The 23,128-nt window shown below is 55.2% G+C and overlaps 3 protein-coding genes across 10 annotated transcripts in view; 2 read left to right on the forward strand and 1 right to left on the reverse strand.

The window, feature by feature from the left end:
• The window catches only part of PACSIN3 (protein kinase C and casein kinase substrate in neurons 3), a 9,099-nt gene extending 2,459 nt beyond the window's left edge, over positions 1-6,640 (forward strand). For 3 of the 8 annotated variants that reach the window (XM_014458582.2, XM_006091972.3, XM_006091975.3), the window contains exons 2-11: positions 1,381-1,453; positions 1,696-1,784; positions 1,925-2,081; positions 3,111-3,346; positions 3,447-3,602; positions 4,239-4,414; positions 4,555-4,675; positions 4,832-4,968; positions 5,635-5,756; positions 6,135-6,640. In XM_014458582.2, the coding sequence (XP_014314068.1) occupies positions 1,731-1,784; positions 1,925-2,081; positions 3,111-3,346; positions 3,447-3,602; positions 4,239-4,414; positions 4,555-4,675; positions 4,832-4,968; positions 5,635-5,756; positions 6,135-6,250 (1,275 nt within the window). In that variant the 5' untranslated portion in view covers positions 1,381-1,453; positions 1,696-1,730 and the 3' untranslated portion in view covers positions 6,251-6,640. The remainder of the gene's footprint in view (positions 1-1,380; positions 1,454-1,695; positions 1,785-1,924; positions 2,082-3,110; positions 3,347-3,446; positions 3,603-4,238; positions 4,415-4,554; positions 4,676-4,831; positions 4,969-5,634; positions 5,757-6,134) is intronic. The other 5 variants (XM_006091973.3, XM_014458583.2, XM_006091976.3 and 2 more) reach the window with 5 other exon arrangements.
• A 611-nt stretch (positions 6,641-7,251) lies between these two features.
• Positions 7,252-17,755, forward strand: ARFGAP2 (ADP ribosylation factor GTPase activating protein 2). Its single transcript, XM_006091977.3, has 16 exons — positions 7,252-7,412; positions 7,583-7,701; positions 8,247-8,319; positions 8,816-8,947; positions 9,031-9,111; positions 9,916-9,979; positions 10,258-10,311; positions 11,351-11,403; positions 11,840-11,976; positions 12,078-12,209; positions 13,966-14,094; positions 14,171-14,305; positions 15,543-15,669; positions 15,823-15,916; positions 16,027-16,145; positions 16,536-17,755. Exons 1-16 carry the CDS (start codon positions 7,341-7,343, stop codon positions 16,554-16,556), a joined length of 1,542 nt encoding a protein of 513 aa, XP_006092039.2. The 5' UTR covers positions 7,252-7,340; the 3' UTR covers positions 16,557-17,755.
• Positions 17,673-23,128, reverse strand: part of CUNH11orf49 (chromosome unknown C11orf49 homolog) — a 142,311-nt gene continuing 136,855 nt past the window's right edge. The window contains 3 exon segments of the mRNA XM_006091979.3: positions 17,673-17,965; positions 20,059-20,122; positions 22,529-22,638. Coding sequence (XP_006092041.1) covers positions 17,806-17,965; positions 20,059-20,122; positions 22,529-22,638 — 334 coding nt within the window. The 3' untranslated portion in view covers positions 17,673-17,805.

A 23,128-nucleotide genomic window follows, 5' to 3' on the forward strand; every position in this document is an offset into this window, starting at 1 on the left:
CTCAATTAACCTAGGGCCCCAGGATGCCTGACTGGGACGCACCAAAGGCCGGTGATTGACAGCCGCAGCTCTGGTTCTCTCCATCTGGTTGGCAAGTGGGACAGACTCAAGAGGAAGCAAGGTGAAGTGCTGAGGACCCTGGTGGAGTTAGCTGCTCTGCTCTGAGCCCAGGCACCTCCGTTGCAGGCCTGAGCTCTCCTGTTAGCTGAGGTGGGGGCGGGGGGGAAGCCCGCACAGGCCAACCTTTCACACAGCTGCTGTAGCCGTAGGTTTCCTGGTCTTCAGGGGAATGACATTTGTGTTTTCATTCAATTACTAACGCCAGTGCCTGGAGGATCCCAAATTGGACCCTCAGGAAGTCTGTCAACGACTGCGGACAGATCCTGTGGGATTTATACCGACTGAGGGGTCAGAGGGGCTGTGGGAATGGGGATGGCGAGCGGGGCTGTGGACAGATGCCTCGATTTGAATGTGGAAGAACCGGTAGAGGTTTGTCAGTGTGGAGGGGGCACTGCGATGAAGCCTTGCTTGGGGGCAACAGGCACATTCCGTCCTCCATCCTCAATGGGCCTGGCGGAGTCCCCTGGGCTTGCTCAGAGGAGGATGCGATTTCCTTCTAGGAGCCCGAGTCGCTGCCTCGGACAGCTGAGACCCTGCGCAGAGGCAGGAAGGGAGTGGCCACATGCCACTGTGTCCTCTCACCCCTGGGGTGGTGGTGTGGGTAGGAATCCGCCTTGCCCTGCTCTGTGATTCTGGAGAATACTCTTATAACTGGCCCGTCACCTGTCTGACTCCCTCATGCCGCCGCAGACTCTGAGCTTTTTGAGGGTGGGGCTGAGTTGCTCATTACCCACAGAGCCCTGTGGGACCCCAGATGCTGGGGCCAGGATGAGTCTCCTTGTGACCGTCAGGCCCCTCATACTGCTGTGCATTGCTTGGTTTGAGTGTTATACCAGCCCTGGCACAGAAACAGACCAGGGGGCAGAATTTCCATCTGAGGAGGGATCTGAGGCTCCCTTACGAGGCCAAGATGGGACTCGGGCCTCTGGGCTCTCAGTCCTTCCCAGCACCGGGCAGAGTGGCTGGGCACCCTCTGACTTGGCCTGGTCTGGAAAAGGACCTCCTTGTTGTTCAAGGAAAGGCAGCAGGACCCCGGCTGGGGCAGGCGTCCTCTTTCTCATCTGCAGGCAGGGTGGTGGGGCCCTCTGCCCACCACCCACCCCCGCCTGCCATCTAATCCCCGGCTGGATCGGATGACCTGCCTGGCATTCTCCTGGCTGGAATCTGGCGCTTCTGACAGCAGTTGCTATATTGGGGGAGCTGGGCACCGCCCTGGACGGTCTAGGTCCCCGCCCTCACCCCCTGCTTTGCTCTCATTAGCTTCAAGGCAGAGTCACAGTGGCAGCTTTGAGAGTTGGACAGCCAGGTCCCTGAAGTGATCTCTAGGCTCCAGGTACATGGGGTGAGATGGGGGAGGGCAGACCCAGGGTAAGAGAAGGAGCTTTGAAACCGCCATCTTTGCCCCTATCCTGGCCCCTCTTGGGGACTCCCAGACCCCTGCCTGCTAAGTCCTAGTTACAACAGCCCCGTGGGTGGTGGGATGGCAGTGGGGGTGAAGCCCAGGGACAGGAGAGGGCCTCTTCCTCTCCCAGAAAGCGCGTGCCCAGCTTCTCTGCTTACCTCTGTACTCCACAGCCCCGCCCGCCACCATTCCGTGCTGCAGGGACACCATGGCTCCAGAGGAAGACACTGGAGGGGAGGCCCTAGAGGGCAGTTTCTGGGAGGTGAGCAGATGGGTTTGGGGGTGGCACTGTAATGCCCACCCCTCTGGGCTCAGCCACCTATCTGGGGTTGTCTAGCTGGCAGCGCCAGCCCCGCAAGGGGCTTCTCCCTGGCCACTCCGCCCTTTCCATGTACACCCCAGGCTGGCAACTACAGGCGGACAGTGCAGCGGGTGGAAGACGGGCATCGGCTGTGCGGGGACCTGGTCAGCTGCTTCCAGGAGCGTGCCCGCATCGAGAAGGCCTACGCCCAGCAGTTGGCTGACTGGGCCCGAAAGTGGAGGGGTACCGTGGAGAAAGGTGAGCCGGCATATAGGCCTAGCTGGGAGCAGAGAGCTACCAATGTGGGGAGATCAGGCAGGCAGCTTCTTCTTTTTAATCCTCAACCAAGAAGTGAGGATATTTTCCCATTGATTTTTAGAGAGAATGTATGGGAGAGGGGAAGAAAGAGGGGTGGGGGGTGGGAGGGAGGGAGAGAGAGAGAGAGAGAGAGAGAAACATCGAATGGTTGCCTCCCATACGCCTCAATGGGGTGCGGAGGGGGTGCGGACCAGACCTGCAACCCAGGTATGTGCCTTTGACGGGGAATCGAACCTGAGACTCTCCGGTGCCAAGGCAGGTGCTCTAACCATTGAGCAACCAGCTAGGACTGGGGCAGCTTCTTTTTGCACCTGTGGTGGAAGGTTGAGGCTCTCATGTCTGCTTTCCTGTTAAAGGGAAGATCCTCCTGGTAATTCTCATGGCAGTGCTGTTAGCATTTGCTAAGCACAGTCACGAGTCATTTTGATATTTCTAACAACCCTATGATGGAGATAGTCCTGATCTACACATTTTCTAGAGGACATTTGGAAGTTCAGAGAAGCTAAGACTTGCCTGAAGCCACACAGCTAGGAATAACTTAAACTGGAGCCAGGCCTTCTGATATGGGATCTTTCCACCCTAACTATCGGCCTTCCCTGGGAACAGACACTGGTTCCTCCTTTTGAGGCAACAGAGTATAGAGGTTTATGCCACAGGCCTAGATCTGAATCTCAGTCCCACTTGCAGCTGCAATGCTCTGGGCAGTAAACTTCACTAGTGTGGGCCGCCGTTTTTTTCACTTAACAGTTGATCATGACACTGTCTTCATGGTGGTGGATGAGGCAAGGGTTTAGTGAGATCTGGTAGGTCAAGGCACAGAGTGGGTATGCAGTAAGCAGCAGCTGACATCGTTGCTCTTCTTTGCATCCCCACTGCGTGCCTGGCACCTGGAATAGCACCTAGGGGCGGGGGGAGGGCTCGTTTCTGGTGGCTTTCCTGGCCTGGCCTAAGTCCCATGCCTCCCTGCAGGCCCCCAGTATGGCACGCTGGAGAAGGCCTGGCACGCCTTCTTCACGGCGGCTGAGCGGCTGAGCGCGCTGCACCTGGAGGTTCGGGAGAAGCTTCACGGGCAGGACAGTGAGCGGGTGCGTGCCTGGCAGCGGGGGGCCTTCCACCGGCCAGTGCTGGGTGGCTTCCGAGAGAGCCGGGCGGCAGAGGACAGCTTCCGCAAGGCCCAGAAGCCCTGGCTGAAGAGGCTGAAGGAGGTGAGCCTGGGAGGGATGCGCAGCAGTGGCCTGCTCCTTACTAAGTCCACGGGCCCGGGGTGTGGTGTGCGGGGCCCAGAATTGTCCCCGTGTGTGCCAGGTTGAGGCCTCCAAGAAGAGTTACCACGGAGCCCGGAAGGAGGAGAAGACAGCACAGACTCGGGAGAGCCACGCGAAGGCAGACAGCACGGTCTCCCAGGACCAGCTGCGCAAGCTGCAGGTGCGGGTGGACCGCTGCACCAAGGAGGCCGAGAAGGTACCGCCATGGGATGGGCTAGCCCAGCTCAGGGCTTCCTGAATGCCTTTCCCAGTCCCCAGCACTCTTCCTGCTCTCGTCCTCACCTGCCACCCTCTCTCCAGATTACCATTTAAAGGAGGAACCTGAGAAAAGACGATGCTTTACCCAGGGAAAGAAGCGGTGCAAGTTCAGGCATTGGGATAATTTTAGCAGTTGAGACCTTCCCAGCTCCCTTCCTTTCCCAGTGTTCCACCTGGGACCACCTTTCATGTTGGTTGCTTTGACAGCGTGCCTTTTGCTCTAGCTCTGCATATCCAAATCTTCCCATCCCCCGAGGTGCTGGTCAGTTTCCTCCTCCGCCATGAAGCCTTCCCTGATTTCTTCCACCCCCTCCTGGGTGGACCTCATCTCACTCTTCATCCTCCATCTCTTCTTACTCTTACTTTTAGTCTTCACTCACCAGACTCTAAAAGCTGCTGTGCCCAAATGTCACCTCTCTTATTAGGCTGTTAGGGGCAGGAGCCAGACCTTGTGACTGGTTGCCCCTGGTGCCTAGCCCAGGGTCTAGCCAATGGCAGGTACTCAGTAAATACTAGCGGGATCATGAGTGGAAGGAGTTCTCGTGCTGACCAGGTCCCCTCCTCCCCCACCCAGACAAAAGCCCAGTATGAGCAGACGCTGGCAGAGCTGCATCGCTACACCCCACGCTACATGGAAGACATGGAACAGGCCTTCGAGACCTGCCAGGCTGCTGAGCGCCAGCGGCTTCTCTTCTTCAAGGACATGCTGCTCACCTTACACCAGCACCTCGACCTCTCCAGCAGTGAGAGGTATGGCCTGCGTGGGCGTGGAGATCTGGGGAACTGCTGGGTCTCTTCCACTCCCTTGGGCTCTGGCTGGGCTGAAAGAGATTTAAGGAGGTGCAAGGGCCCAAGGCTTCCTAGTTTGAGGGTTGTGCCTCGGGCCACAGGTTCCATGAGCTCCACAGAGACCTGCATCAGGGTATCGAGGCAGCCAGCGACGAACAGGATCTGCGCTGGTGGCGCAGCACCCACGGGCCGGGCATGGCCACGCACTGGCCACAGTTTGAGGTACGTGTTCCAGGTGGGGCTGGGAGATGGGATGGGCTCAGCCTGGACCTCAGGAGGGAGGCCAGGACTTGGGATGAAGAGGTGAAGGTGATTTGGATGGCCCTGGATGCCAGCACAGCCTGCAGCTCAGCCTGACCCTAAGCACTGTCCCCACAGGAGTGGTCCTTGGATACACAGAGGACAATAAACCGGAAGGAGAAGGGTGGCCGGAGCCCTGATGAGGTTACTTTGACCAGCATCGGGCCCACAAGAGATGGTGCTGTGCCCCCACCTCAGTCCCCCGTGTCCCCAGGGTGAGAGCCAGAAACTTGGTTGTTCAGCTCTGGCCCCTGCCCTGCCCACCTTTCCTTCATTCCCTTCACACCTGAAGTGGGTTGAAAATGGGTGTCAGAGCCATAGCCAGTTTGGCCCAGTGGATAGAGCGTCGGCCTATGGACCAAAGGGTCCTGGGTTCGATTCCGGACAAGGGCACGTACCTTGGTTGTAGGCTCCTCCCCAGCCCAGGCCCTGGTCAGGGCTCGTGCAGGAGACAACCAATCAATGTTTCTCTCACATCAGTGTTTCTCCATGTCTTTCCCTCTCTCTCTTCCACTCTCTCTAAAAATCAATGGAAAAATATCCTCAGGTGAGGATTTAAAAAACAAACAAAGAAAATGCGTGTCAGGGACCTTGGACATCCGGGGGCTGTAATGCCAGTTTTCATGGTGGTTTAGGTTTGCCAGGTGCCCCCCCCCCCCCCTTCCCTCTCACTTACTGCTCATGTCAGCACCGCGTGGCAGGAAGGGCACCTGAGCTCGCAGGCAGGCGTGGCAAAGGCCAGGCTAGACTCTTCCAGTTCTTCCCCACCTGCCTCTCCCAGGGTCCCTCCCGGGGGGGGGACCTTGACTGGGGGTCCCAGGCTCTCTCGGTCAAGGTGCTCCTTATGCCCTGAGCCTGCCCCTTCTGCCTCCCCTCTCCAGCAGTGGGCAGGATGAGGAGTGGTCAGACGAGGAGACTCCCCGGAAGGCTGCCACTGGGGTGCGGGTGCGGGCGCTCTATGACTACGCTGGCCAGGAAGCTGATGAGCTGAGCTTCCGAGCAGGTACCCTGGGACCCCTTTCCTGTTCCTTTCCAGGCTTCAACCTTCCCTCCCCATTTACTGTCTTGGACAGGGTGGGTGGCAAAGGGAAGCCAGACACCTACTTCTTAAGGGTCAGTTCTCTGACTCTTAAGGTTGCTCTGGGTCCAGTCTGCAGGAGTCAGAGTGTCTGCCTCTCGAAACCTCCAGCTGGGGTCCGACTGCTGCGTCCAGGGCCTGGGGTGGGGTGGCTGGCTGACTGGGACCTCCTGCTGCCTGAGCCAGGTCTCTTCCCCTAGCTGGATTCTCTGGGATACTGCCTGCCCCCCTCAGTCCTTGACCCAATTGCAGGAACGGGGCTGGGCCAGGGCAATTGGCAATGACCAACCCCCCTTCCCCCAGGGGAGGAGCTGCTGAAGATGAGCGAGGAGGACGAGCAGGGCTGGTGCCAGGGCCAGCTGCAGAGTGGCCGCATTGGCCTGTACCCTGCCAATTACGTGGAGTGTGTGGGGGCCTGACAGCCCTGGCAGCCCTTCTGCAATGTTTCTCCAGCCTGAGCCAGAGCCCAGCTTCTGGACAGCTGGACCCGAGGGCCCTGAACCTGTGCACCTGCTGTCCCTCTGTCCCCGGAGGAGGGAGGAAGTCCTGGGAGTCAGGGAGGGGAGGGGCCGACTGAGTCTAGGCTGTGGGTAATGGGAGGTCAGGAGGTCACAGAAGGGTTCAGGGTACCCCGGCCTCCCTAGGAGTGTTTGGTCTCCCCAGGAGCCATGGACCCAATTCCTGGTCTCTGTGTTTTGGGGTTCCTGGGGTGGGCTTGAGGTGAGTGTCGTTCTGAGCTAGCAACACTCTTTTGTGGCTTGTTCTAGTGTGTATTAAACTTGAAAAAAATAAAAAAGCATTTTCAGGCTTGTGTGCACCTTTTTTTTTTTTCATCTTTTATGATACCCCACCCTTGCCAGGCTGCAGAAGGCTTTGGGGGAGAGAGGCACTGAAGGGAGGTCCGTGGGCCCAGAGAATGTTACGGGGACGGGGGTTGGGCAAAGGTTGGCCAGATGGTACCCTAACCTTGGGTGGAAGAGGCTGGCCATCAGGCTTGGCTGGTGTGCGGCGGCCAAAGCTCGAGGCGGGGTGCCGACGTCTGAGCTTGGTGGGGGCGGCCCAGCCAGTTTGTCTTCCCTTTCGGGCCGGTGGCACCTTGTGCGCTTGGTAGGACTGTTAATCATTACTCACCCGCCGGAACCGGCCCCAGCTACGGCCCGGATCCCCGGACTCGCAGCTCACGCCCGCTGGGAGGCGACTCCACCTTCCGAGGGGCGGGGCCCGCCCCGCCCCGCCCCGCCGGCCGGCCCAGCAGGGCGCCGTCGCACCGCCCTGGCTGCGGATTGGCCCCGGCGGGCGCAGCGTGGGTCCGGCGTGGTTTGAGGAGGCGGGGCTCTGACGTGTCTGCGTCGGTCCCGCCGGCGCTCATTGGCCCAACTCATGACGAATCGCCCCACCCCTCGCCGGCACCTCGCGCCGCGGAGGCCGACCTCGTGCCCCGCCTTCGCGGCCGCGGATTGGCCCGCGACGGGGCCCGTCAGTCGCGCTGGCGTCTGGGAAGGAGAGAAAATGGCGTCCGAGCCGAGCAAGACCGAGATCCAAACCCTTTTTAAGAGGCTTCGCGCAATTCCGACCAACAAGGTGCCTGAGCGGGAGGCGCGCGGGGTCTAGCGCCGGCCGAGAGGAACTCTCCCGGCTCCCCCGGGGCCTGAGGGAAGGAGAGGGGGCGGACGTGGGCAGTTTTCCTGGGTGTCAGTGCCCGGCCTCCGCTCGGGGTCCCTGATCATCCGCTCATCGCCTCCTCCATCCAGGCCTGCTTCGACTGTGGCGCCAAGAATCCGAGTTGGGCCAGCATCACATACGGTGTTTTCTTGTGCATTGACTGCTCCGGGGTGCACCGCTCCCTGGGTGTCCATCTCAGCTTCATCAGGTGGGGTCTCCTTATGGCGGCTGTGTTTATACCTGGCCAGGGCTGTGCGCTCAGCAGGGCAGAGTGGCGACCTGGACGGTCCTGAAGTCGGTGTTCGGAAACCTCCCGGCCGGGGTCCGGTAGCCTCCCACGGGAGGGCATCGCCTGCGTAGACCCCTGACCACATAGACAGTGCGTTTCCGCGTCTGGGTCAAACTCCCTTTCCTGGCGGCCAAACTGGACTCTCCGAACGTTCGGTTTGGAGAAAAATTAGCTGCATTGACCTTGTCGTTGCTGACATATTGGTCGAGTACGTCTGAAGTGAGACCGGTGGTCCTCAAGTAGAAAGCCAGGTCCAAGCTTAGGGCCTGAGAATTCAACCGCCCTCTGATCTGGACAATAATTAATGCCCGTTTGACTCTGAGGCTGAGGAGCAGAGCTTCCGTGGGCAGGGAGCAGTGGAGGACATGGGGTGGCGGGGGTGCTGCCGCCCGAGACCACAGGCAGGCTGGGTCTGCAGGGAAGCGCCCCCTGCGTCTGCTGGTGACACGCAGCCTTGCACACAGGTCCACAGAGTTGGATTCCAACTGGAGCTGGTTCCAGCTGAGGTGCATGCAGGTCGGCGGGAATGCCAATGCGGTAAAGCCCCTCCCCGCCATCCTCTCTGCCCTCATTCTCCCGCCCGGGACTAACCTGACCGTGACCTCGGGGGAGGCCCCCCCAGTTTCACTGTTCAGAGGATTCTTTGGGCTATGGCAGCGCTGTATATGGTTCTCTAAGCGTGGAAATGGGTCACTGTTCCTCTCAGAGGGGCTTCAGATGAAAACTAAAGTGGACAGAGGTTCCCGGGGAAAGGCCGGGGGAGTTGGGGCCTCCAGCCATCTCGGGCTCGGCCTGGGTGGGTGGAGGCTGGGCACAGCGGGGATGGCATGCTGTCCTCAGGCGGGGTCCGTCATCCCCGGATGGGAGGCTGTTTTCTGCAGGGATTCCTGAGAATCTTTACCTCCGTGAAGAACTTTACCTCTCTTATGTATACAGGATAACATCTCCTGTAACTGGGCTGTTCGAAGGGGCTGCCTTTTATTTTGCTCTGGGGAGAATCACCTGTAGCACGCTCTCCTCTCTTTTTCTCCAGACAGCTTTCTTCCGCCAGCATGGATGCACAGCCAGTGATGCCAACACCAAGTATGATAGCCGAGCTGCCCGGATGTACCGGGAAAAGATCCGGCAGCTGGGAAGTGCAGCCCTGGCTAGGCATGGCACCGATGTGAGTGCCTGGTCCCGGGCTGGGGTAGTGTGATGAGGAGGGATATTCAGAGCCTTGTTTCAAGCGTGTCTTGTCCTTTCCAGCTTTGGATAGACAATATGAGTGGTGCTCCCAGTCACTCTCCGGAGAGGAAGGATTCTGATTTCTTCATGGAACACACTCAAGTGAGTACCCACAAGGACAGTTTCCCATGATTGCTGCTGACAGGTGGTTAACTGGCCAAGGCCTTCTGTGATCCTGGGCATGGATCCCATTCGCCTTGGTGTGATACCTCAGACAGGGAATGTCTGGGCTCATTGCGAGGCAGGCCCAGGTGTCTCCTCCTCCCGGAGTGGGTGTGCAGTGTGGCCCTCCTTAGGAATGGACCCCGTCTATAACCGGGTGCTAGGGAGGAGGAGAGGCATCTTGAAGGCTCTGGAGGCGTGGGGAGCCTCCAGCAGCTTTTCCTGGACTCTTCCCCTGTCAGAGAGGCACTTGTGGCTGGGACAGTGAAAGGAACCTCCTCGGAAGCCCACCCTGGGCGGAGGTTCCCCCTCTGTGAGACTCTGTCAGTTTGAATCCCAGCTCCTCTACTTGGCATTTCCAGGATGTGGCCAAGTCACTTAACCTGTCAAAACCCAGTCTTTGCAGTAGAGATGTATCTACTTTACAGTGTTTGTTGTGATAATTAAAGTTTTTGTATGTGAAAAGCTGTTAGACTTGTGCCTGGCACATCATAAGTGCCTACTAGTTGGTAGTAGTTATTAAATTAGGGGTGTGGGTCTGAGTAAACAGTGGAGGGGTGGAAGTGGCTGCTAGTTTCCTACTTCTTTCTTCCATAGTGAATGGCAACTATAATTGTACTCACTACCTGTCAGTCTCCTTTCCTCATGGGCTTGGAGTAGGGCCTGGTATCCAGAAGGTACTTGTAGGTTCTTTGTGCTCCCTGCAAGCTCATTGAGGTGTCTGTGATCTGGCTTCCTTTTCAGCCCCCTGCCTGGGATGTACCAGCCACCGACCCCGCCCCGTCTACAGAAAGCAGTGGATTGGCACGTGAGTTCAGCCCAGAGTCCAACCAGGAGCCTTGGTCCTGGCAAAGGCCTTGGAGTTGAGACATCTGGTCAAGGGAATAGGAGTAGGGAGTGTCCTATATCTCTGGGTGGGCTGGGATGCATTTTAATCCTTTGGAGAGAGTAATGGGCATTCCTTTATCTTTTGGTGGCCTCAGCTGAGGAAAGCCAGTGCCTCCTACTCTTGTCCCCTCATCTCCCTAAAGGGAAGTCACAGGAAGCTTTGAGCCTTATACCTAACTCCCACCATTGCATCCACAGAGCCGGAGCATGGCCCCAACACGGACCTGCTTGGCACCTCACCCAAATCTCTGGGTCAGTATGACAGTTGGTGGGGTGGGGTAACTGGGAGAGGCTCTTTTCAGATCTGCTGCTGCCTAGTCATATGGACTGAGGCCCCAGGACACTGAGCATCTTAGCTCTCTGGACTGGAACTGGTGTTGAATTCATGGCTTCAACATCAACTGCAAGGGCTTGAGAGCCAGGCCTTTGAATTGATGAACCTGGGTGGGTTGGTGTGTAAGGCCTGGGTCGGCCTCCTGGTATGGGGCTGGTTCTAGCCAAAGTGTGGAAAGGCCACCGTGAGACTGGACATCTAACCCTGAGGTCTGAGGCAGGGTTGGCCTTCTGGTCCATTTCATGGGATAGGGGGACAGCTCTGAGCTGCTCAAGGCTGGAGGTGACATTGTCCTTTCTTAGCCAGGGAGGCCTTTAGGTCTTTTCTACTCTTTAGTGTCCTTTGGTTCAGGGTGAACAGTCCATTTGCTGACCTCGGTTTGTTCTGTTGACCTTTGGGGGTTGGGGCAGGAAGCCAGCAGGAGACTGTCAGACTGATCACATGAGAAGGCTGGCATGACTTGGTCTAAAGCAAGGCTCTGTAGAGGCCTCTGGGCTTGGGAACTACATGGAGGCTCTGGGGTGGGCTCCTTGTTAGCCACAGTCTGTTTCTCTCCAGAGTCCATGTATCTGTCACCTAAAGGGGCCCTTCCTGCCAGAGGTAACCAACAGCCACTTGGGGAGCCTAGCCCCTTGCACGCAGCTCCCTGCTTCAGGAGCTGAGGCTGATGTTTGGCATCTGCCCCCGCCTAGTGGTCCTCATATTTGTTCAGGGACTTTGTCTCTGCTGCTTCAGGTCTAGTTCTTGTCTCAATCTGCTGGGATCCCTTAATCTTGTCTGTCTTAGGCTTAGACTATGCTGACACCATTAATTGGAACTGGTGGTGGCAGCTTTGCCTTCCCTGCCTGAAGCTATTCTTTTTAGAAGCTCTTGCCAGGAAACTGCATGGTGTGGACTGAACTGCTGCCTCTGACCGCCCTTTGTCTTCACTCATGCCTCACCTTGTTTCTCATGCAGAAATGAAAACCTCCCTCATTGGCAAGAAGAAGCCAGCAGCCACTAAGAAAGGGGTAGGTGGGGAGAGGCAGTATGGGAGAGTGGTCAGGAGCCAGAGTCAGCCTGCCTGGGTTCACCCCTGGGCCCTACCAGTCACTGGCTATGTGGCTTTGGCAAAGGTACTCAACTTCTCAGAACCTTATCTGTGCAAGGGCTGTGAAGATGCCTAGCTTCAAGGGGCTCCTGGAGGAGTCCGAGATTGTGCACATAGTGTGCTTGGGACATGCTGGTCTGGTAAACATCAGGCCCTGAGGCCTCTGCTGGGACTGTGTGAGTCACCTCAGGCCCAGCTCTAGCAGAGCCCTGTTCTCCCTCTCGACCATGCTAACTGGACTCCTATTTTTTTACCCTGGACTTTAAAAAGGAACCGTGTGGGTGTGCTAGAGTGCCTGGGAGGGAGCAGGGGACATTGTGGTTGGCAAGGCCCCGATCACATGATTCTCTTCCCAGCTGGGTGCCAAGAAAGGCCTAGGGGCCCAGAAGGTGAGCAGCCAGAGCTTCAGCGAGATTGAGCGGCAGGCCCAGGTGGCAGAGAAGCTCCGTGAGCAGCAGGTGGCTGATGCCAAGAAGCAGGCCGAGGAGTCCGTGTGAGTGTTTGCCAGAGGGGCCCTGGTTCCTGTGGGGTTGGGTGGGCAGGTGGGACAGGTCAGGATGGGTGCTGGCCTCTGACACGTTTATTTCCTCCAAGGGTTGCCTCCATGCGTCTGGCCTACCAGGAGCTCCAGATTGACCGCAAGAAGGAGGAGAAGCAGCTACAGAATCTGGAAGGGAAGAAGCGAGAGCAGGCAGAGAGGTTGGGCATGGGCTTGGTGTCCCGAAGGTGAGACTCAGCTCTGGGGTGTGGCATAGAAATTCCATTGTTCTCCCGGGAACCACTGCAGATTCTTCCCAGCAGTTTGGGGTTCTAGGCTTAGTCTTCCTTCGAGGCTGAGTAGATAGTTCTGTTTATTATCTTAAGGCACCTAGTACAGTGCTTGGGACAGTAGGTATGTGCTCACTATTTGTTGAATGAATGAAACTCAGGATCAGGTGCTCTTTCAATAGATTCAAGAGACTGGGACAGTGGTGTGTGTTTTTTGTTTGTTTTCTTTTCTTTTTTTCCGTGTTTCTTAATGGGAGTGCTGATGGCATTTGGGGGGGCAGTTCTGTATTTTTCAAGAACTCTGAGAACTGCAGGGCTTTTAGCATCCCTGCCCCTTGCCCACTAGGCCAGTGGTGCTGCCAGATACCAACACCTGGAAATAACCCCAGACACTCAAATGTCCTCAGGTTGGACAGTAAGCGTTCTGTTTCGGGATGTTGTGTTGCTGAGGTTTCTTAAAAACAAGGGCTGCAAACCAGTTTTGGTATGCATTTTGTTTGCTCTCCACTAAGAGTTAGTATCTGGAGGTTTCAGTAGTACTAGGTTTTTTATCTCTTAAAATCGGAAAGTCTGACAGCACTAGGACCAGCAATCCTGGCTGCCGTCAGCTTGTGCTGAGTGGTGGCTGCTCCTTGAGGGGTGTGAGCTCCGCCATTGACCGTATGGACTTAAACATAGCAGTCCTATGCACAAGGTATTGTTACCCCTTTTCACAGGTGAGAAAATTGGCACTCGGAGCATTTAAGCAACTTGCCTGAAGCCCACAAATCTAGTAATTGACACCAATAGGCTTTGAATATAGAACTATTTGATTTCAAATTCAGTATATTTGGCCCTCATGCTCTACTTCTCTGGAAGAAGATGATTTGTCAGAACATGTGCTGGTCGGGTTCCATGCTGGTTGGATTCCAGTTATTCCCTTTCAGTCTGTGTGCTACTAGTGTAACACAGCTAATCAGGGAAACAAAATTATAATCCCGAGAAGAACTTTAGGTCTCCTCCCCTGCCCTGTTTTGGTCACAAGAATTACTGGGTTAAAGGATATGAACAATTTCTCAGTTTTTTTCCTCTTTGTAGTGCAAGAGAATCTTCTTTAAAGCCAGCCCACCCTATTTAAAGCCCTATTGCAAAATATTCACTCCTAATTGGTATTTTTGTGTGAACTTATTTCAATGAAATTAATCCCTAAAAAGCCTGTGTGGAGCAGAGCACAGTAAAAAAGTGAGGCATCAAGAGTTGGTACTGCCTGCCCAGCTCTGCCTCTTCTCACTGGAAACTGGACAGCAGACCCAGGTGTTAGACTCTGTACTTGTTAGTGCTCTCTTCTTCTTAAAAAACAGGTGAGATAATGAAGAACTCATCCTTTGATACCATTAGGCTCATTTCCCTGGTTCTGGGGCATTTTTCTTCTTTTTTGTTTGCTTGTGTCCATCTTGGTGAAGGATGTGGCTCACAGTTCAGCAAGTCTGTTAGTACTGTCACTTGGTGCACATTATTAGTTGTTTGGCAGGGAACACTTATTCTGAGAAAACAAAGCAGGTGTAGAAAGTTGAGGGTGTGCTCTCCCGTTGAGCACAGTTCTGTGCACAGGTAGTGGGAGAAGGTTCTGGGTGTGAAGGAGAACCCACGCTTATGCCAGCAGCTGTCCCTTCTCTTGGGTGGTGACACGAGTGTTCACCACCGCTCTCACGCCCGGCTCTGCTTTCCTCCGCAGCTCCGTCTCCCACTCGGTGCTGTCTGAGATGCAGGTGATTGAGCAGGAAACTCCAGTGAGTGCAAAATCCTCCCGCTCACAGTTGGACTTATTCGATGATGTTGGTACTTTCGCCTCAGGACCTCCAAAGTAAGACTTGTTGGGGTGAAAACTTGGCCATTATATTCCTCATCAGGTTCTCTGAGTCACTCCACTGTCTCCCTAGGTACAAGGACAACCCCTTTTCCTTGGGGGAAAGTTTTGCTTCCCGCTGGGATACAGATGCCACCTGGGGTATGGACAAGATGGAGGAGAAGGAGCCAGAAGTGACCATCTCAAGCATCCGGCCTATTTCAGAAAGGTGAGTGGTCTAGGGCAGCACTGTCCAGTAGAACTTTCCATGATGGAAGAGTTCTGTACCTGGACTGTGCGATGTAGCCAATAGGTATGTGGCTACTGAGCCCTTAAAATGTGGCTAGTGTCACTAAGGAGCTACATTTTACATTTAAGTTTAAATAGTCACGTGTGGCTAGTGGCTACTGGGTCAGACAGTGCAGAAATTGGGCTTTGGTTTGAGCTGTGCTTATCGTCACAGAAGGCCGAGCAGCCTCTTGTCCAAGATCCATTTCTTTGGCAGGAGGGGTCTCTGATTTTATGCTTCAATCCTTACCTCCCAAGGGTTATGTGTCTTTGGCCCCATCTTATTTTATTTTTTCTTTTTTTAAATATATATATTTTATTGATTTTTTTACAGAGAGTAAGGGAGAGGGATAGAGAGTTAGAAACATCGATGAGAGAGAAACATCGATGAGAGAGAAACATTGATAAGCTGCCTCCTGCACACTCCCCACTGGAGATGTGCCCGCAACCAAGGCACATGCCCCTGACCGGAATCGAACCTGGGACCCTTGAGTCCACAGGCCAACGCTCCATCCACTGAGCCAAACTGGTCAGGGCTTATTTTATTTTCTTAACAGCTTATTCCATCTTAATCTGGGCAGTATGTTTAATTGATAAATTATCTGAAAATCATCTCTTTGTAAAACGGGGACATAAGTAATGACTTCACTGGGCCACTGAAATGATTAAATGTAATGAAACTTGAAACACCTATCCAGCATCTGTGCATGTCAGTGCTGAGTAGGAGTGACCATACACCTTGTCATCCACACTGGGATGCTTTTTGAGAGTAAGAGGGGGTGCTGTTAATAGTTATGCCAGGAGAGCAAGTATAAATCCAGGCCAACCGAAACATGGTCACCAGTGTCGGGCAGTTGTACTTAGGAAGAGAGTGGCAGTAGTGATATTACGACACCCTAGACCTTGACGAAGCTGTCGAGGTTGGGGCAGAAGCCTTGTCCCCTCCAAACCACATTTCCACGCCACCTAGTGGAGGTAAGAGAAGCTCTCTGGGCCTTGGCTTCAGTGTGGAGAAGGGAGGGGCCTTATCCAGGGGAGAGGACCCCTCAGTTCCAGAGCCAGTCAGATAGGGCCTTGGTAAGCACCCACAGATTTGCCTCTGATCATAATGGGATAGTAACACCATCCCCTGACAGTAATGGGAAGGTTCAGAGATGGTGTTCCACATCTACTCTCAGAGTCACAAACCGGAAGGAAGTGGAGAGCCGGAGCTCAGGCCTCGAGTCCAGTGAAGCACGTCAGAAATTCGCCGGAGCCAAAGCCATCTCATCTGACATGTTCTTTGGGCGGGAGGTGGATACTGAGGTGAGTAGAGTTGTCCAACCTGAGGCTGGAGGCAGCGGGTAGAAGCAAGACCTTCCTCCCTGTCACTAGTTTGGGCTTTAGCACTAGGGTGGCTGGCCTGTATGAGTTCTTGGGACGTCGGCAAAAAGATCCCCAGCCTTTTCTTCACCACAGTATGAAGCCAGGTCTCGGCTACAGCAGCTCTCAGGCAGTAGTGCCATCAGCTCTTCAGACCTCTTTGGGGACGTGGATGGAGCTCATGGAACAGGTAGGGACCAGAGGTGTGGGTACCAAGTGAGGCCTGTGAGTAGAGGGCGAAGGCCCAAGGGGAAGGGCTTCCTGCAGGCCTTGGGGTCACCCCTTTCTTTGCTTTTACAGGCAACGTATCTCTGGGGAATGTGCTCCCCACAGCTGACATTGCCCAGTTTAAGCAGGGTGTCAAGTCTGTGGCCGGGAAGATGGCAGTGCTGGCCAATGGTGTGATGAATTCTTTGCAGGTGAGGCGGGGCTCCTTGACTTGGAGTGGGAGAGGCCTGAATAGTGCTGGAGGCTGGCCTTCACCACATCCAGACACTGCCACCGGGTAGCCCCTCGGCCTGAGGGAGAGCTTGTCCTTTTCCTGGAGGGCAGCTGCACTGATTTCCCCCCATCTTACCACCTGTACTGCTTTCTCCTTTCTCAGCTTCTATGAGATTGGGCAGGGCTTCCCCCTTGGGATCTGGCCACAACCCCTTTCCCGAGTCACAAAAGTAAAACAATCTCTGCCATGGGGAGATTGGTGCCCGTTTCCCCCACACCCCCAATCCCAGTCCTGTCCGGTGTGCTGCGGGAGGGTGTGCGTGCTGGGTTGGAGGTGCTGACTTAGTTTTTTCTTGCCCCATTTCCAGGATCGCTATGGTTCCTACTGATCCAAGCTCCATGGCTCAGGCATATGGTGGTGACAGCAGCAAAAACCCCATGATTACCAGGCCAGGGCTGCTTGCCTTGTGGAAGTTGGGGAGGAATTGTTACTTTATGTGTGGTATGTGAGTGGGGTGGCCTTTGAGGACCTCTGGTGAGGGGATGGGCAGAACCAGCCCTTGGCCTCTGCCTATAGATGGAGCCCTTTTTCCTTCTCTCTCACACCCTCTCTCCTGTGTGCTAGATTATTGTCCTTCCAGTCCTGCTCCCAAAGCTGCTGCTCACTTGTCCTGCCATGCTGGGAGGGAGGGAGGGCATCTCCTCAGGATGGCTTATTCTGGGCCCAGCCCTTCTCTGATAGGGAAAGGGAGAAGTTTAAGGCTCTTTGGCTGGCTCTAAGATCCTTCCAGGTTGTCTGGGGTTTTGGTCCCTGACCTCTGGAACCGGCGGGGACGTCTAGGAAGAGTTCTGCTATAGACCAGCCCCCAGAGGAGGGAGGCTCTGGACTTGCTGCTGCTGTTGCTGCTGCATTAGCCTCTTCTGGGCCCCAGGAGAGGGCAAGGGAGGCGAAGGACCTTCGTCTGGGCCTTACTAAGGGCTAGAAACTTGACCTTGTACCTAAAGGTGTCATTTGGGATCAGACTGGAGGCCAGAGTGACGATCTGTCCCACCACCCCTTTCTATAGTGGTCATTGGGAAGGTTACTTTTCCTGGGTGTGTCCGAGTCCTTTACTGTCCACGTGGACTACAGGACCCCTGTCCCCTCGAGACTCTGTTCTTTTCCCCGCTTGGTGGCCATGGCGAGTCTCATCTGCACTGTGGTGTCCTGCTTTGGATGCAGAGGACGTGGAGATGGAAGCAGGCTGCTGGGGCTCAGCTTTCTTCCTCTACATCATCCTGGGCTTAGGGGGCCTGGACAGCACCCCACCAGTGAGAGCACGAGGTGCCTACAGAGCTGCAAGCCTCGCCCCCTGGTCACTGGGCCATGCACTGTATCATTCTTGGTGCCATCTTCCCTTGCCATGCTGGCAGTGTAGGCCCACTGCACCCCCTGTGGGTTGAGGGTAAGGCTCCCAAGCAACACAGACCACTTCCCACCACCCTCTCCCCCAAAGGGACTGGAGTTTCTTTCTGGACTGTTTGTATTGAAACATAGTGGTGTCAAATAAAGCCCCAGCAGGGCCCTGGGCCCGTTGGTCTGAGTGAAGTGGTGTCCTCGCTGGATCCTGCCTCCCTGCCCAGTGCAGGCCCCTCGCCTCACTGTCTGGGCTCCCACCGATATGGGTAGGGCGTCCGTGCCGAAGCTGAGGGCACTTTCTCCAGGGCCTCCAGCTTGTCTCTTCTCTGAAAGCCAAAGTCCCCTGGCTTCTCGGCCCTGTGCTGCCTCGAGGTCCGGTGCAGCCTCGACCTCACCACCCTGTTGCACGCGGAGGAAAGAGCTGGTGTTAGTTGGCCCCGGGGCTGGGGGCAGGCGAGCACCCTCAGCAGCCTTGCACCTCATCCCAACAGTAGGCTCGATGAGGTGTTTCTCAGTGGAGTTTAATAAAATATACAAACCTTAATGGAATCCTTTTAAATCCAGGAAGAAAGAATGTGTGTGTATAAGCCCCTGGCTTAGTAACCCTCTTCCCCTATAGGGGCTCTCAAAATATCTCTACCATCTTAGGGGTCCGCAGAGTACTTAAACCACTAGTCTGGAAGATGGATTGTTAGAAGGGATGGGTGGAGGGAGCAATGGGATCTCTACTAAGCCAGTGACTTCCAAACCACGGATCCGGGACTTTCAGCTTTGGAATGGTCTGGAGTGTTCATAATCACAGACTTGTGCCCCACCCCAAGCTGGAGTTGAGTAATTTGCATTGTAAACAAACTCCCCAGGTGACTCCCATGCATACAGGTCTTTCCAGCTGCTTTTAACTAGTTGGAGGCCGGATATGGTTGTGGGCCTGGAGAGCTCTCAGGGTAGAGCTTCAGTAGCTCTGGATCCTCCAGTCCTTGGCTCTACCGGGCTTTAGGGGCCGGTTCCTGTTAACTCCAGGGAGGTTACAGTATGTGCCAGGAAAATGTGTGCGCTCAGTCGTGGGACCTTTGGCTTCGGTTCAGAGGAGGCATCCTGCTCTGCTCGGGTCCCTGGGTGGGTTTTGCTTTCTGGAGGACCCCGGCCCTCCTTCAGCCTTGGCTGGAGGATTGTACTCCTCAGGCCTGTGTCCACAGCTGCATCCCCACTGCCCTAACCCTGAGCAGGTGCTTGGCAAATGTTTAATGAAACTGGCTAGAAGGCTCTGCAGTGCTGACCCTTGGTGGCCAGGGCCTTTAACATTATGGGAACCTGGCCTTGAACCCTCAGAGCATGTTCCCTGGAGACCCATTCCGGCTAGGAGAACCTTTCCTTTGAAAGGCTGTCATGTGCAAGAGGTACGCCCCTCTGTTCATTATCTGAGGGAGTTCTCCAGGCTGACTGGTCCTCTGGCCGCCACCTCCTGGAAAAGCTGAGATGCTGGCACCAAAACCCCAAAATCACCCCTTTCCTTCACCCCCCTCCTTCAGTCTAGTGAGTTTAGACTCACCACTTAGCAGACACAAGGGACTTTATTCATTTCATGTTTAGCTAATTGACACAGGAGGCTTGAAGCAGTGTTTGAAAGTGAAATGGTCTTGCCCACCCTTCGTCCCATCATGCTAGTGGCTCTCTCTCCAGTAGAAGGCCACTGTGATTCTGTCCTCCCATACTTGCATCACCGGTGCCACCCCTGACCATGCAAGGCCCTGTGTGGCTATTCTGGTCTCCTTTCCTGGAGTTGCTGTGAGATGAACCTTCTATGGGGGAAAGTCCCTTCCTGGCGACCTCAGTTCAATCTGCCATTAGCTTGGCGCCTGGGACAGGGAGAGTAAGCTGACTTTCTTGAATCACTGCTTGGGTTGGCTGATACCAGAACCCCTGGCAGGTCTTGGACTGGGGCTGTTATTTGGCCTTTCCGCCAGCAGAGGGCAGCATGGCACATGGACAGGAGGAGTTGGGTGGGAGTAGGAGTTGGGTACAGGGTGTTGTAGGCAGGACCCTTCAGACTCCTTAAATCTCGGACTCGTCTGTCTCTTCAGTGGAGCCATCGCTCTCTGCATCCATTTTGCGGGCGTGATGGAGGGGTCTCCAGGAAAAGCCAGCCCGGTGAGGGGTCCGGGAAGGCAGGCAGCTGGCCTCTGGACTGGCACTGACTGAGTTGACCAGGTCTGGGATCTGGGCCAGCCTGAAGAAGGAAAGAAGCCCAGAGGGCAGCAAGGTGCCTCCTGTCCAGAGACCAGGACCTCCACACACTTGCATTTGGATGAAACCAGGGGCTATATTCCCAAGGGATTCAAGGGGAGGATACCTCAGGCCTCTGCTGGCCCCTAAGCTCTTCCCTGACTGATGGGGATGTTATAGATGAGCACTATGACCCACGATGGGGCACGGCCATGTCCGACTGAGGTTTGCCCCCACAAGGGGGCAGCACCTTCCCACCTGACACTTACAGACGGTCCAGCTCCTCATCCATGGCTGGGTCATGCATCAGGTCCCCTTTGTCAGGCAAAGCTCCTAGGAGATAATGGGGGGAGAAGGGGTCATAAACTCAATCAGGCTCCTGTCAGATGCCACTGTGCCCCCACCTTCATATCTGCTGATCTAAGATCTGGGAAAGAGCTTTACAGAGAAGTTTAAATAAGAGGACTGCTATCAGGGCAGGGAATCTTGGGTACTGATGGATAAATTTAACGTTTATAATGTTTAATAGCCCTGCTGCCTGCCCCGCCCCCCCCCCCCGGGGGCAGGGACTACAGCTAAGGAGACATCCCCAAACCTCAGGTCACTGCACAAATAGTGATCCCCTTCCAAGACGAGATGGTGGGTTGTGAGCTGGCCTTCGAGGCCCCCCAGTTATTTGGCTAAAAAGCCAGGGATACAGGATATGGCTCAGGCTAACCACAAAGACCAGAAATTAGATTTGTGCTCCCAAATCAGGGTGACCCCACTTTGAAGACTGGTAAAAAAGGTTGCCTCCGCTCCTCCAGGGGGGTTCCCACGGGTCAGGAGCAGACCAAACTGGCATGGCCGGAGCCAGCAGGAGAGCTGTCCCATCTCTGCTGTCACCCATCGCTCTCAGCTGGTTTCCTCAGCTATAAACCAGGGGAACCAATTCTTTGACCTTGGGAAAAGGTGAGAAGAGAGTCTTGGATGCTCCCCAGAGCTGGGAAGGAAGGTGGAGCTGAAGTTTGCAGATAAAAGGACTCTCACCAGCAAATTGTTGAGGGAAAAGAGCTCATTGGTAGAACGCTGGTCTGTAGAAAGCCTCAATCTTAATTACCTACCTGGCTCCAGTTCAATTCCCATCTTTTCCAAAGCCTTTTTAAATGATGCCTCCTGGTCCCTTTGGCTCTAAGTGGTTTTCAAACTATGTCCCATGGAGCCCTCTCTCATTTTGTGGTGTGGTGGGTGCCTTGACGACCAAGGGATCAAACAGGCTGAGCCCTGGTTGCAGCCAGGGCTCCAGATCGCTCTCATGCCCAGGAGAAGCAGGTGAGGGCAGAGACTACATGCTTCTTCCCATCTCCCACTCCACCAGCATTAGTGCTCCGTGGAAGGGGTTGACTGAATGACTGTCCTTTTTAAAGGCCCTAGAAATAGTGAGGGCATGTGGTTGGTCCAAGCTGTGATGCAGATGCTCCTTAGCTATTCCTTTTCCTTCCTAGTGGCTGTGACTGGTGGAGGGGCCGGGAGGATGGTCTGTTACCCAGGAGTGTGAAAGAGGCCTAAGCAACCCCCCACCAGTCACTTCCAGCTGTGGCCTTGGCCACCAACCTCACGGGCTGAGGTGTCCCCAGACCTGTGCATGCCCCAAGCACTGACTCGGAATAATGGCTGTCAGGTGGCCTCATGGCTGAGAGGGCCCTCAGTCAGTACCTACAGAGCACCCCAGCAGGATCTAGATTGTATAAGATCTAAAGCATCTAGCCCAGTATTGGCCTACTGTGGTGGCATTTAACGAATGTTACATTTCCTTCCCTTGACCCTGTCCCCTCAACTGGCAGAAGGAAGGGGAATTCGGAGTGGAGTGTCTCTTTGGGACTCAGGAATGGGGGATTCCCAGCACACCGGGGTCCTCTCAGAGAGACAAATAAAAACCGCTTGCCCGGCTGGCATGGCTCAGGGGTTGAATGTCGACCTAGGAAGCAGGAGGTCACGGTTCAATTCCTGGTCAGGGCACATGCCAGGGTTGTGCGCTTGATCCCCAGTAGGGGGTGTGCAGGAGGCAGCTGATCAATGATTCTCATCATTGATGCTTCTATCTCTCCCTCTCTCTAAAAATTAATAAAAATATATTAAAAAAATAAAAATACATTAAAAAAAAAGAACCCCTCAAGCTCTGCTGGATGGTGACCTGAAAGCTCTTTCCCTAGGAGGGTAAAGGGTGTGGGAGAGGAGCAGGGTAGGGGGGTAGGGGGGAGGAGAGTGCTGAGAAGGCCAGCCAGTGAGAATAAAATGGTGGACAGAAAAGACTGGGCCAGTGCAGGCCCCTCCCCTCCGTTTGCTCTTTTTCAGATGAATCGGATTCTTTTCCTAACTGGGAAAAGGCCTCCCCAGACACACCTTTGCCCTTGATATGTAATCATCCAGTGCTCCTGAGTAAACACCGTTATGTCTGCCAGGCCCCTCCCTAAATAGAACTGGGGGTTCTCTGGGCTGCATGGAGGGGTCTTCATGTTGGGGCAGGGCTGTGGGCAGGGAAGGCCGTCCCTCCCCATGGGAGTGCGAGAGGTCTGGGAGGGCACAGTCTTGTGTCGTGCATATCCTGGCTTCCTGGGCCTCAGAGTCTGGCCCTGAGAAGTCAAGGCAGAGGTGGTGATGCCCCTCCTCCTGGGACCAGTCGGCCAGTGAGGCCAGTTCCTCTGGGGCTTTGTACTGTGCGGCCACAAGAGGCTGTGGCCACAGCCAGCTCTGGCTTACCGAGGGCTCGGCTGATTCCATGATGCTTGGAGAGAGCCACAAGGAACCCGTAGAAGGTCAGTCTCTGAACGTTGCTTAGGACCTCTTTGACAAGTGCTGGGGGTGGGCAGCTGGAAGAGGGAATACATGCCGGATTCAAAGACGAGCCAGTCTGTGTGGCATCTCTTCATCCACACCTTCAGGCTTGGGAAGGGACCTGAGTGTCCTGGGGGCCCTAAAACCCTGGGGGAGCCTGGCAGATGTCCAGGAGCAGGGAGCAAGGCCTTGACTGTGAACATGAAGGTCATGTCACCATTTGGTGCTTTTACTGGGAGCCGGGGCAGGGGCGGTGGGGGGAGTGGGAAGGGGATGGAGACATTGCAATAGGTAACAACAGCCTCTTCTAGAAAGAAACCAAAAGTGGCTGTGCTGTCTCCAATGGACTGTGAACCACACAGGACAGCTTTACCCTCCCCTCCTGTACAGTGAATTTGTTACACAGCGCATGTGTTTCCTTCTCTCTAAAACGTCAAGGCCAGTCTGTGTCCCAGGAAGGAGAAGGGGGCCAGGCTGGTCGTCTGCGGTGGCCTTGCCCTACGAGAGCACCTGGTCGGGGGGCAG

Source organism: Myotis lucifugus, unplaced genomic scaffold (assembly GCF_000147115.1).
Source record: "Myotis lucifugus unplaced genomic scaffold, Myoluc2.0 scaffold_97, whole genome shotgun sequence".
NCBI classification, from domain to species: domain Eukaryota; kingdom Metazoa; phylum Chordata; class Mammalia; order Chiroptera; family Vespertilionidae; genus Myotis; species Myotis lucifugus.